General features: G+C 45.3%; 2 protein-coding genes across 4 annotated transcripts in view; one reads left to right on the plus strand and one right to left on the minus strand.

Moving 5' to 3' along the window:
• Positions 1-11,596, plus strand: part of CENPP (centromere protein P) — a 225,726-nt gene extending 214,130 nt beyond the window's left edge. Inside the window, exons 6-8 of the mRNA XM_079927568.1 lie at positions 7,509-7,588; positions 8,716-8,807; positions 9,151-11,596. Of these exons, the coding sequence (XP_079783694.1) occupies positions 7,509-7,588; positions 8,716-8,807; positions 9,151-9,281 (303 nt within the window). The 3' untranslated portion in view covers positions 9,282-11,596. The remainder of the gene's footprint in view (positions 1-7,508; positions 7,589-8,715; positions 8,808-9,150) is intronic.
• A 16-nt stretch (positions 11,597-11,612) lies between these two features.
• Positions 11,613-13,385, minus strand: part of IPPK (inositol-pentakisphosphate 2-kinase) — a 47,799-nt gene continuing 46,026 nt past the window's right edge. For all 3 annotated transcript variants that reach the window (XM_079927560.1, XM_079927561.1, XM_079927562.1), the window contains one exon: positions 11,613-12,032. In XM_079927560.1, the coding sequence (XP_079783686.1) occupies positions 11,807-12,032 (226 nt within the window). In that variant the 3' untranslated portion in view covers positions 11,613-11,806. The remainder of the gene's footprint in view (positions 12,033-13,385) is intronic.

Below are 13,385 nucleotides of genomic sequence, written 5' to 3' on the forward strand. Positions count from 1 at the left end.
GAGAGAAAACTGTGGCCTTCTAATAAAAATAAGCACAGGGGTGTTCGCTGGTGGCCTAGTGGTTAGGATTCCGGGCTTTTACTGCTGTGGCCGGGGTTCAGTCCCTAGCTGGGGAACTGAGATCCACAAGCCACATGGTGTGGGCCACCCCCTCCCACCCCTCAAAAAAAATAGACACAACAAGTTGCTTTCACTAGATCAGGAGCCCTTTACTGTTGGGGACTTAAGTCTTACACCACATGGAATATATGAACAAACCTGTAGGGGCTATTATGTTTCCCAACAAAAATGTTTCTGTTGCTACCATCAAAATCAGTTGCCAGCATGAATTCTGTTACAAGTTGATTGTAATCACACTTGACCTGTGTATTACAACTATATTTGAATTTAGAAATGTTAAATGGTAGAATTTTTATGAGCTCAGGTTTTGGAAACCTATTTCCTTAGGTTTGAATCAGTTTACTAGTTGTGCAATCTTGAGCAAGTATCTTAATTTTTCAAGCTTCAGTTCCATTTATTTATTTATTTGTTTAAATTTATTTATTTACTTATTTTTTTTGGCTGCGTTGGGTCTTCGTTGCTGCGCGCAGGCTTTCTCTAGTTGCAGTGAGTGGGGGCTACTCTCCGTTGCGGTGCGTGGGCTTCTCATTGCATAGTGGCTTCTCTTGTTGGGGAGCACGGGCTTTAGGCATGCAGACCTCAGTAGTTGTGGCTCGCGGGCTCTAGAGCGCAGGCTCAGTAGTTGTTTCGCACGGGCTTAGTTGCTCCGCGGCATGTGGGATCTTCCCTGACCAGGGCTTGAACCCGTGTCCCCTGCATTGGCAAGCGGATTCTTAACCACTGTGCCACCAGGGAAGTCCCCTCAGTTTCATTTAAATGGGCATTATACCAATGGTTTCATATGACTGCTGTGAACATTTGATGAGCTAATGCACGTCAAGTGCATAGGGCCTGCAAATGTTAAGAGATCGATAAATTGTGTGTGGCAGTATGGGTGTGTAATTTGTCTTTTGAAAAAGAAACTAAACACCTTAAAAACTCAAAAAGTCTGTGATTCAATGAAAAAATTTTAATTAGACCATAGTTACTTTATGCTTTGGACATTACTTTGAGATTTATGAAATAATGAGAGAGTTTCAACCTTAGTAATGATAAAATTGCCAGTGAATATCTGGAATATTACTTTCATCATCTGCTTGCATTTCATTATTTTGCTTGCATAATTACATATTAAAAACTTTATGAAGAGAAAGTTGTGAAATTACCTCTAAAGAGTTTCTAGCATTGATTATGTTTATATGTGTGTGTGTGTTCAGCTTCTTAATTATCATTTCTGACTATTTTAAAAGAAACCAACTTGGCTTGCCTTTTTAATTATCAGTCTAGGAGGGAACAGACTACATTTAAAAGCATACAATTGCTACCCAATTAGCTTAGAATGAAATAAACAATCTTAAAAACAGAACTACTGTTTGGACATGTATCCCCACCTGAAGTGATGCTTACTGTCTAGTAATCTTAATGGGGTTGATCTTTTAAGGGTACACTTGCCTTCAGATTGATTGCATGGTGTATGTTTCTTGGCTGTATATATGACTGATTTTGCTTGTCTAACCTTCCCCTTTCCATTCTAAACAGGGAAGTTGTAGAAGGATTATACGTGTAAACTTTATTCCTTCCTAGGAATAGAGTGATTTTAGAGCCACAGAAGAAAGAAGGCTAGAGAATTCTGAGGGGTGGACTGAGGTGTTGGGGTGATCGCCTGCTTGTTAATATGCATGTGCAGAAGGATTCTGAAGGGGCTATGGTGTGTGCATGTGTCACACCAACCTGTCTTACCAAGCTCTTTCCCCTGAGAGGGCCTGGATGCACTGAAGCCCCAGGAGCAATAAGCCCAGGTCTTAGCTCCTTGGAGAAACACTGATACCTGTTGAATAAATTAGGGTCAATACTGATACAAAATAAATAAATAAGGGAGAAGTAAAAGCTCGTTCTTCTGGTGGAAATCTTCTCGTCAATGTGGAAGGAATGATGGAGACAGACTGTCGCCCTTTGGCAACGCTCATGTGGTTGACTCAGCTGTGAGGCAGCAGCAGGCCCAGGCTGGTGAGTGGACATCTGACTGAGGAGCCAGACAGTGGCCTGGTCTCATGATGTCCCCTTGGAAAATACCAGTTACAGAGGGAAAAGGGTGACTTTTGGGTCACCCCAAAAGCACAGCAGCATTTCTGTGGCACTCCTGATGTAGCATCATGAGGCGACGTCAGACCTGGGCTGAGGCCCATCTGCAGCCCAAGAGGTCTCACTCTCCAAACCGCCAAGACTTGAAGCAGGGACCGACTGGAGATTGGGGGTGGGGGCAGGGGCTATGATGGGAACAGAGGGGAGCTGGGGACATCTGAAATTTTCTGGTTGGAATGTTATGTTTTGGTAAAGCAGGAAGATGGCCCCATTTCGGGAAATGCCCACTGAGTGTCCAGGGGTGATGGGTATCTTATCTACTGCTCGCTCTAGAAACGGACGACTGACTGTGGGTGTAATGGTTGTGAGTGAGCCTGCAGGGAGATAACAGAGGGTCCCACCCGGGCAGAATGGCCTCAGAGGCCCCAAAATGGTACACTTGTTCACTCCATAACATCATATGTGACATCTGTGATTATATAGATGTAAAATGTGTGTAAAGAAACTGCACCTGGACAGGAATAAAGACGCAAACATAGAGAATGGACTTGAGGACACAGGGAGGGGGAAGGGTAAGCTGTGACAAAGTGAGAGAGTGGCATGGACATATATATACTACCAAATGTAAACTAGATAGCTAGTGGGAAGCAGCCGCATAGCACAGGGAGATCAGCTCAGTGCTTTGTGACCACCTAGAGGGGTGGGATAGGGAGGGTGGGAGAGAGACACAAGAGGGAGGGGATATGGGGATATATGTATACATATAGGTGATTCACTTTGTTATAAAGCAGAAACTAACACACCATTGTAAAGGAACTATACTCCAATAAAGATGTTTAAAAAAAAAAAGAAACTGCACCTGTGACTGGCAGAGGAACCACTTAACGTTTGTTAGCTTCATCTTTAAAATAAGAGCACAATTGTCTTCTAAGTGCAGATGTTGTAGGCATTTCTAAGCCTTCTGATGTTGGGAACAACTGGAACAGTTGTCTCAGGATTTTTGCGTGTGGGGCACAGTGTGGATGCCTATCTTGACTCTGGCCGCACACCCTCCCAGAGCTGCACAGGCCCCCAGCCTAGAGCTGCTACAGGTGATGCCCCAACCCAGGCCTACAGGCAGATAGATGGGCTCTCCCTCCTTTTCCTACACCCAGCAACTTGGAGTCTGTGTACTGTGTCAAGTGTAATACTAATACAATTTAGTAACAAGTTTGATGTGTTTTATTCAAATGAAAAAAATCCATGAATTGGGGAAGTCCAGGGCCTCACAAGCAGGGGAACACTGTTCCCAAGGGAGTTTTATAGACTTGTTAAAGAGCCCACACAAAAACAAGGCAGGATTGGCTAGGAGATCCCATTTTCTAGGGTGTAGTGAGCTCATTAAAGCTGAATTGGAGGACTGTGATTGGGGTTAGGTGTTGTCCAGATATGCAGGCTGACTTAGCTTTAGATGTGTGCCGTGGGCCAGGCCTCAGGGGTAACTTCCATTTTATGGGTCCTGATTTACAAATTAACTTTATCAGCTGCCTCTGCCACCATCCACCTAAGTCTGTCCCAATGCCATGATGATTTGAGGATTGGCCATCATCCTTTGTACCCATTCCCATCTGCACACACCCAATTCCAGCACCTCATATCCCTCACTGGCAGCTCCACTGTTTCCCTGCTTCTCCTGGCAACAAGCGCTCCTTGTGGAACAGCCTGTGTCTGTGTCCTTCCTCATCCTGGATTCTTCTTCATCCACCAGAATCCAGCACAATTCCTCACGGCCCCACCAACACCTTTGTCCCAGCACCACAGAGGGAGCCCCATAGTCAACCACTCCCTCCTCCCTGAGCCTTGCCTATGCTCCCTGCCCCACACCTGGCCTCCACCTCTGCCATCATCATGGGCACTTCCACAGACTGACCTGTGTTGGGAGTCCCACATCTTCCTACCCATGCCCACCTCTCCCCAACAGCACAGTAACTAAAGGGAACAGGGATTCTTTACGGGGCGGGGGCGGGGGAGGAGGGGCTGAAAATGTTCTGCAGTTAGAAACTGGTGATGGTTGCATAATCTTGTGAATATACCAAAACTCACTGAATTATACACTTTAAAGGAGTGAATTTTGTTAATGTGAATTATACCTCAGTTTAGGGAAAAAAATTACTGAATCAGACAGACATAATCTTTGGGAAAATATTAAAGTCAAGATGAATTAGTATATCTATGGACACTCAGGGGTACATTTAAACTAAAGACTCAAGGTTTCGCATTCATTTAAGTGGGGGTGGGGGGTGAAGCGGGATGGTATGACTGATCCGTAACACAAGGCTGGTTTTCTCTAAAGTTCTGTTTAAAACTCTCTTCCCTTTGGACCAGCATCCAGCAGCCATTCCAACAGCAGAGTAGATCTCAGGTAGAAAACTGGGATGAATAACAAATTGGCAACTTTCTCACAGCTACCATTTTTTCTATCATAAACACCAGGAGAGTTCTTGACTGAAAAGTCCAGGCATATGGCAAGCAGCTAAATAAACATCCATTTTGAATCACCGCTTAGAACAAGCTTCCTATGGAAGGCTGACAGGCCCAGTGTGTGCAAAGGACCCGCACCATGCAGCCTGTTCCCAGCCTTCCCAACAACACTGGGAAGCACAGGCCTCCCATTTGCTCCCTTTATGTACCAGACCTCGACCTTAGTTTCACCAGTGGCAGCATGTGAAGTATCTAAGGTGCTTTCCAGGTCAGGCTGATAACTTTCCAGTCAACTTTTTTTGTGTGAAGCTATTTTTTCATGTTAAATATTCTAAAATATATTGGCCAGATTGCTGCCTTATCAGAGTACATCATCTTAATCCTTTCTTAGTGATTCAGTTGGCTTTTCTGAATGTCAAATATGGTAATATGTAAAACTTTCAATCGCTATTGAAATATGCTGATCTTATGCTATGACCTCAGGCCCACTTTGCATTTAGAGTTGTATCACATTTCACAACTTATCTGTCTTCTCCCTCAAAGCCACCTGTACATGTCTCATGTGGACGAGACCCACCCTTTGTATTTCTAACTATCGTTGACGGTATCTAGACTGTGCTTTTTATGTTGCGTCTCTGGGCTACTCTTCAGCCTTTAGTTGCTTTCTTCCTGTCAGCTTTGAATATTTGAGGTCACCAGACAAGTGAATGAAGCTGGATAAACAGGGCAATATTATTAACTTGTATAAAAAGGAACTTTCCACACAAGCCCCTAAAAGGTCTCCAGAAACACATACTAAATGCCTGATCTCTTCCTAACGTTAGTGTTTCTACTTTTGGTTTTTTATTTTAAAAACTAAAGACAGTAAATTTTATTTTTTTTAGAGAAAGTTTCTAATCTAAACCCTCCTTTTGCTCATGAGGAGAAGGCCTAGAGAGGCTGTGAGGTCTGCTTGGAAGCAGACCAAGCCCTTGAGCCTCAGGCTGGAACTGGCCCAGGCCATGTGCTTCCAGCTCAGCCTGGAAGTTACACTGCCACATTCACATGTTCTCCTTTACATTCCTCATACAGCTGTTATTAATTTAGAAGAGCCTGAGGTTTAAAAATCACCCAGCAGTCTTTCCATTTTAAAAACTTAGGTATACATTTTCTCATAAAAACTATTTCGCTGAAATTAGAAATCATCTAAGTTTAAACCAGGCCCAACCCAGCCTTTGGTCAGAATGGCTTGGTGTTTGGACGTGTTCTCGCTCCATCAGCATCTTTCTCACACAGGGGTCTGAGAACACTGGCCTCACACGCTGGCAACAAACTCACTGATATGTGGCTGGCCCTTTAAAGGTTATGACACGTCTTTGTCCCCACAAGACCTCATTTGACAGGAGCTGATTTTCTTCAGCCCATCAAGTACCTGCATCCTCAGGAAGGCCCCATCCTCTGAAGCAGGCAAGTTCTGCTCACCCACAGTTCCAGCCCTGCCCCTTCTCTTGCAGGAGGAGGGGTTTCTCTGACTGGCTGCTAGATCAGACATTTCTCAGAGGAAGCCGCACCTCACTTTCCTTCCATGAGGTTTGGGGCAGCCACGATGGCTGGGTTTGGGTTTGGATTTGGGACATGGCCGGGCTTACATGTGATTTCAGCATCAGTCCAGGTGTCCGTTTCTACAGCAGGAGCTGTGAGAAGAGGGAAAGAAAATGTGTCTTTCAAAAGCTGACCCTTTTGGAACTTAGAATCTTACTGTGGAGCCTACTTTTAGTCTCTATCATATCACCCCAACCGCGCAATCTGTTCTCACAAGAACAAACAAAAATAAGTTTTTCCAAGAATTGAGAAGATGGGGCCACTCATTACTCTATTTGTTGTGAACATTCTGTTCAGATTCTTGCAAAGCTTTGTTATTCTAACGATCTACAAGTCAAGTCTAATACTAGAGGTTTCCAGAGCCCCCTACAAATAATAGAAGCAGACATTTCCAGAACTATTACATTACATGGAGGGAAAAGCCAACCCTACTTTAGAGTTGCAAGCCTAGAAACTCGTGAAATTCGACTTCATTTCCATTTTAGAGAGGATACTTTTGACTCTAAAATGGTACACGATCTCATCATGAAGCTAACTTTTAGCAGAGCACGCTCCCTGAAACCCTATTATCCAGAATAGCCAGACACCATGCCTGGGGGAGACACACAGGTCACTGGGAGAGTCCAGGTGGCCCCGTGCGGGCTGTGCAGGAGCCAAGTGCCCACAGTTACCAATATGCAGGCTAGGGCCATTCGGCAGCAAGTGTGAGGACAGATGGTGGAAGCATCCACTGTGGTGGGGACCAGCCCACAGGCCTCAGTTTGAAAGGCTTTTAAGGCCAAATGCTAGCACTCTAGAGAAAAACATTTGCTTTACAATGAGAAACCTGGCAGACAGCACCTCACTTCAGTCATCAGGATCACCATCACCTTGGTGGGTCAGCTGGCCGGCATACCTGACCAGCCTCCTCAAGCTGTCCAGGTCACAAGACACAGACAAAGGAAGCAGGTCGGCCAAACGCTGTGGGGCCCTGGGTAGACAAGCCAGTGAAATCAGAATGGAGTTCTGTAACCTGTTAACACTGGGCACTTGATGGTGTGGAATCCTGGAGGCTGTGTGTCAGTGGAGATCTAGAACAGGCAGTGCTGATGACCACAGAAGGCAGGAGTGGGGACGGCCATGGCCAGGACGCCATGATGCCTGGATGAGAAAATGGCACACCTGAAAATTAAAGACTTTCAGGGAATGCGAGACACACCTGAAAAGGGTTTCTTGCTTCTTTTCAGTCACCTGGAACAGCGTCCCTGCGCCCCACAGATTTCTCTAACCGTTTCTTCTCCCCACAGGAAAAGTACCCAGAGGCTGTGCACCTTTCAGAGGGGGCCTCCTCCAGCTGCATGGGCATCAGGAACCCCAGCCGACCAGGGTGAGTGCACAGGCCCCACCAAGTCCCTCCCCAACACCCAGACGGTTGTTTCCTGTTAAAAATGAGGATTACAAATAGAAAACAAATGTAAACCACCTAACTGACATCTTGAGATATGTCTGTGGAGTCATAACAGATAAGCAGCCGATGGCAGGAGAGCACAAGGGGGACCATGTGGGGACTCTAAACACAGACGGGGTCTGTAAGGAAAAGGTGCCAGTCTCACTGCTGGGGTCCTTAGGAGGCCAAGGAGGGGAGGCCACGAGGGGTGGAGCTCTATTTTCACCAACTTATTTCAAGAAATGTGGGGAGTCAGCAAGCACTGAGTGAGGGGAGAACTCATCTGGGTCTCCCTCCACCCACCATGGGCACCTTTATGTGCACATGGACAGGATGTGCTTCTGTGACCTGTGCCTAAAGATGTTTTGCTTCTTAAAATGGTGTTGTAGCTATGTAAGCTTCTGGAACTTGCCTTATTCAACATTATTTCCAAAATTCACCTCTGATGGTGCATGTAGCTGTTGTTCATTCATATTCAGTGCTTACACTCCATTAGGTGAATATATGTATTTCTGCATTCTTCAGGTCTTGGGCATTTGGGTTATTCATCATTTTCCACTATTTCTAACATTCCTGTTCATGTCCTCTGGCACACAAGTACACAAGCTTCTCTTAGGCATATACCTAGAAGTGAAATTCCTGGGTCATAGGGCAGATTCAGCTATCACTGCCAAATTCTTTTCAAAGTAGTGTGTCAATTTATGTTTCCCACCAGTAATTTTTAAGCTCTTATTGCTCTATATCCTGTACTTCACTTGTATGATCACGCTAATATGCAGTGGGTACAAACAGTATCTTACTATGGTCTTAGTTCCCATTTTCCTGTTTGTTCATGATGTTGAACATCTTTTCATGTTTCACTGGCCATATTCTCTCTTCATCTGTGGGTCTTTAATATCAGGAGAGTCTGAGCACGGCCTTGGGGAAGGGCAGGAACTCCCAGGATGGTTGGGAGGACAGCAGCACTCCTGCCTGGGTGGGCATCCTCTCCTCTAGAGAGAGGCAGGTGCTGCATACAGTTTAGTCTGATTTCAAGAGCACTTAGCAATGCATCTTACCTCTTTCAGGTTTGAACTAGTAATTGTTTGGAGGATACAAATAGATGAAGAAGGGAAGGTTTTGCCAAAGCTGGATCTTCTCACCAAAGTGCCGCTGCAAGGTAGGGATGTTCTGGTGATTTCTCACTATGCTCATCACAGACACCTACTTATTTCATCTGGGTTTATATGGCAAGAATCAAAAGTCAAAAATTTCATTAATGTACTTTTTAAATCAGTTTTCAAAATATTTTTGTCCATAATCACTCAAAAAGCACAGGCAAGGGGGATTGCTCCCCCATGGCCCTCCTAGGCTGAGCGCTCAATGTCTCTGCCGCAGGCCTTTGGGTAAGTGCTCTGTTCAAGGTCATGATTCAGTCGTCCTGCCTTCCCATTCAGTGTGGCCAGCAGAGAATGAGGGCATTGTCTCGGTGAAGTTTCTCACCCAGTTTGTTTTCTTTACAGCCCTGGAACTGGACAAGAACGGAGTCATAGAAACTGCTCCTCTCAGCTTCCGAACCCTACTGGGCGTGCTGGGCATTGAAGCCACTCTGGAAAGTCTGATTAAATCACTTCACACAGAGGCAAGCAACTAGTTCCCAAACAGTGAAAAACTACACGTAGAAGTAAGATGCTGCACCTGGAGGCATGTGATTTTATTGAATATAAAAATTTGCTCTTTTCCACTTAGAAACCTTACCTCTAGAACATGTTTATGCAGTTATGGCACATTATATATAAGTTGTCAGGACATAAAAAATAAATAGTTATTTAAATTCAAAATACCAAATAAGTGACACATATAGTGTATTTTTAAAAGTAAACTCAACATCTGAGGAAGTACAGGAGTGGCTGCCCACCTTGGGATGTGGGGAGCCACTGTGCGCCCCCCATGGTATGAATATGAGGGCAGAGGTAGCCCCAGCCCATCTCAAAGGTCGGCCCTCCTCCTGTCACCCACCACCTAGGGACTCTTGGAGGGCTTGCCAATGCAGCCTCATCTCTTAGACATCCCTCAGAAACCTCTGGGGAGCCACACCACCCTCCTCGCCTCCTGGCTCTGGAAAGCAGCACTTGGAGGCTTTCGCAGCACCTCTCAGCAGCAAGTCCTCTGACATTCACTCTTCTTGGTCTTCCACAAAAAAAGTAGAGCGGTTAGCATAAAAAACACAGTAAGACAGCAAATACGGCACTGTCCCTTCACACAGGACCTTAGCACCCCTGGTCCCTCTGCACAGAAGAAACAGTGTTTTCATTAAAGTCCCCCAGAATCTAAGTGCTGCACTGACCTGAGTTGCCAGTTTAAAGTAGAATGGGTGAAAACATTGTTTCGATCAAATGAAAGCCTCAGAGCAGGGGCCGTGGTGGAGTGTGAGAAGAGCAAAGGGTTGGGTCAAGACCCCCTAGCAGGGGACACTCATCTATCACCTCTTCCTCCCAAGTAGAGGGTGATGGTTTTCAGACAGTCCAGACCAGCCAGGACAGGCAACAGGAGGCTACCCAGCCCACCTCCTTGAGGAGCTGGCGTTCCAGAGCTCTGCACACAGGCACTCAGGGTCCTCTGCACACCCTGGCCAAGACCATCCTCACCCCAGGCCAGCAACAAGGAACCTCAGGCCAAAACAACTCTGGAAGCTGCCTACTTCCACACACTCTGGAGCCTGCAACTTGCCCATGAGAACGCGGCTCCATGCACATCCCTATGAGTGGAATCTCCAAAGCCCCTGTACCCCAACACACCACATGAATGAGAAATGTGTGTCATTTGAATATGTTTTTGAATCTCTGAGTGTAAAATTAAGTAGTAAGTGGTAAATGGTAGTAAGAAGTAAATGATAGGACAGAATTGGAGAATAAATTCTGGAAGAGCTGGCTTGATTCTAATAAGCATAATTCTCAATTTATCACAAAATTCCCCACAAAAATTTACAATCAGCAAAATATTCTTATTTTTTGTGTAGTATTTTCATACAATCCCATGGTTTCACTAATATTATATTACAATAAGCCTTCATTAGTCCCTCAAAATGATGATATAAATAATCTATACAACCTACCATAGAATAAAAAACTGAAGCCAAGATTCCCAACAGTTTTCATAGCAGCTGGGCACACTTTTGGTGACCCCAACAAGAACCCTCATAGTGCCAGCCAGGAGTCTTGCGGAAGCAGGGCTTTGGGCAGCCCCGATGGGGAGGTGGTCCAGCACCACTCAAGGCCACTAACACCACACATCTTAGTGAAACCCAAGGGAGGAACAGGTATGGGGAAGGAGGGAAAACTCGATGCTGGCTCTGGCAGAAGTAGCTGAGGTTTCCCAAACACCCAAAAATGCCAGGAACCCAGAGCTGGCAGGAGCACAGCCACCCCATGACACCCACGCTGGGCACAGCAGCTCAGAGTTGCAGCTCTGCTTCCAGCTCCCACAGCAGCAATTTCAGGTGGGAAAGAACACCTTGTCTCCCCTGAAGTTAAAGAGGATAAAATCATTCAGCACAAAAAAAAAGTCAGTGCTCGCATGAGTGGTGTCAACCCCTGCCCTGAGTGCCACGCTCCCTGCTGACCCTGTGCAGAGTGGTGGGTATGGCATCTCCACAGGGACTCTGAGTCCACTGCTCAAAACTGATGTCCATATCAACAACTTATTGCTCTCCACAGCAGGGAACCACTAAACCTGTGCTGACACATGGCTTGCATTGGAAAAGTGACCAAGTAACTCAGCTGGGAAAGTTCCAGTAGTATCTGTGTTTTCTTAAAAGTCCAAACTCTAAGGTATATGTGACAATTCAAGTTTTCTGTGTTAGGATTCTGGTGGTAGGAGATCCAAACCTTGGGTCTTATAAGGCTTTTTAGAGATTAGACGTGAGCCCTGCGTGGAAAGGGAGAACTGCCCAGAGGGGCCTCCTGGACACAGCACACTGCTGGGCTCACGTCCAACATTCCTTGCCCTGGAAGATGTCTCTAGTGCTCTTCCATTCTGTGTCTCCCAGAGGCAGTCCCACCTGAACAGGGGTTGAAAAGCAAAAACATTCACAGCCAAAAGTCACCCAACACAACAGAAACTCTATCATTCAACCTTCACATTCTATGTTCAAGTTTCAAAACCACTACAGGAAAAAAGTTAGACCTTATGGAGAACTAATGTGCAATCTTCGCTTTCCTTGAACCTAGTTGACATCACGGTGGCGTCTTTGGCATGTACAGTCTTTAAATAGTAGTTGACTATCTTGCCATCCAGTTTATACTGATGAGGAATGCTCTCATAGGGCTTGAGGTCAAGATCCAGCACAGACACGGAGAAGGCAAACCTGGATCTCGATGAAGGGACAATGGGCCTTTGATCGGAGCTGGAAGCAAAAGAACAATTTCAGAATACACAAACCTCCCAAATCCTCTCAACCCAACCCACAAAGAGCACCCATTCTGTGCATCAATATGCATTCCATCTCTGTCTATGCCAACTGTATGTACTAGTGCTAGAAACTTCTGCAAGAGAGGCACCTACTGTGATACCCGCCAGCACACCAGACAAGAGAGAGTTAATGTGCAGAAAGATGGAAAAGCAATTATGTAGAATACTCGATTGATATTCACCATATCCCAGTAGTATAAACGAATGCTAAGAAAGTTACTTTATCATGAGCCAAGTATTACAAAACCTAAGAAAATGGGGAAAGTAGATCTGGCTATTCAACAGCCAAACGGATAAAATGTTGAGGACAGACTTCTCTTTTCGTGTCCTTTAGCGTCTGGTGAGAAACTCTTGCTCCTTTATACTTTTTCACTTTTGGAGAGAGAGATCTAGTCTCACGTTTTATTCTCAAATTGTATCTGCAGTGTTTGGTGTTTTGTTTCTTAGGGTTTAGTTGTGGTCTTTCTAAATATTGTAATAGTTGTATGCTTATAATGAAATATGAGCAATTACTTGTACTTAAAAAACACTTTCAGGCTAATTCTGAATTTTGTACTAAGATTGCTACATATATCACTTAGCTCTCAGAGTGCTTGACACATAGTATACATCCAGATGACTGGTTAGATACATTATATGAGCTCAGTTTAGCCCGAGAGAAGTACTCAGGAGTCCGGGTTTCTCCATGTGTACTACTCTTCTAGATTTCAAAATTATTACAAAAACAAAACAAGCAAACAAAATACCAATTTCAAAACCTCCTGCCTGGGAGAGGGAAGGCAGATAAAACATTCCTATTCAATGAGCCTAATCAAGGCCTAGACTCTAGCTCAATTCCTGCTCAGAAATACTATTTACAGGAAAAGAATCCCTGGCTCATTTGCTGGGGTCTTAGCTACTCCCTCCTGAACAGCAGAGAACATGGGTACAAATTAAGGTCTTGCTTCTGAGTCTCAGTCTCAGGGCCTGAAACCCAAGCTCCACACAGCGGGGCTGGGACAGTGAACATCTGGCCCTCAATTTTATAGGATACCTCACATCACATCAGAACCAACACCCAATAAGATGACATGAATGAAGAGAGGAGTCCATCACGCAGAGGCTGGTGGGAGCACGGCCCAAGAGCCACTGCTGAGGAGAGTCTGACCGTTTGCTGACCTCAAGCTTCCAGTGAGCCCAGGCCTGAGGTTCCTGACACCTGAAATGCTTCTCTGCCCTGGGGATGACACTGGTGATCACACGGCTCAGAAGTTTCTAGACACGTGTCCCCGCTCCTCTCCCACCATGT

The sequence above is a fragment of the Stenella coeruleoalba genome (assembly GCF_951394435.1).
Source record: "Stenella coeruleoalba genome assembly, chromosome: 7".
NCBI lineage: Eukaryota > Metazoa > Chordata > Mammalia > Artiodactyla > Delphinidae > Stenella > Stenella coeruleoalba.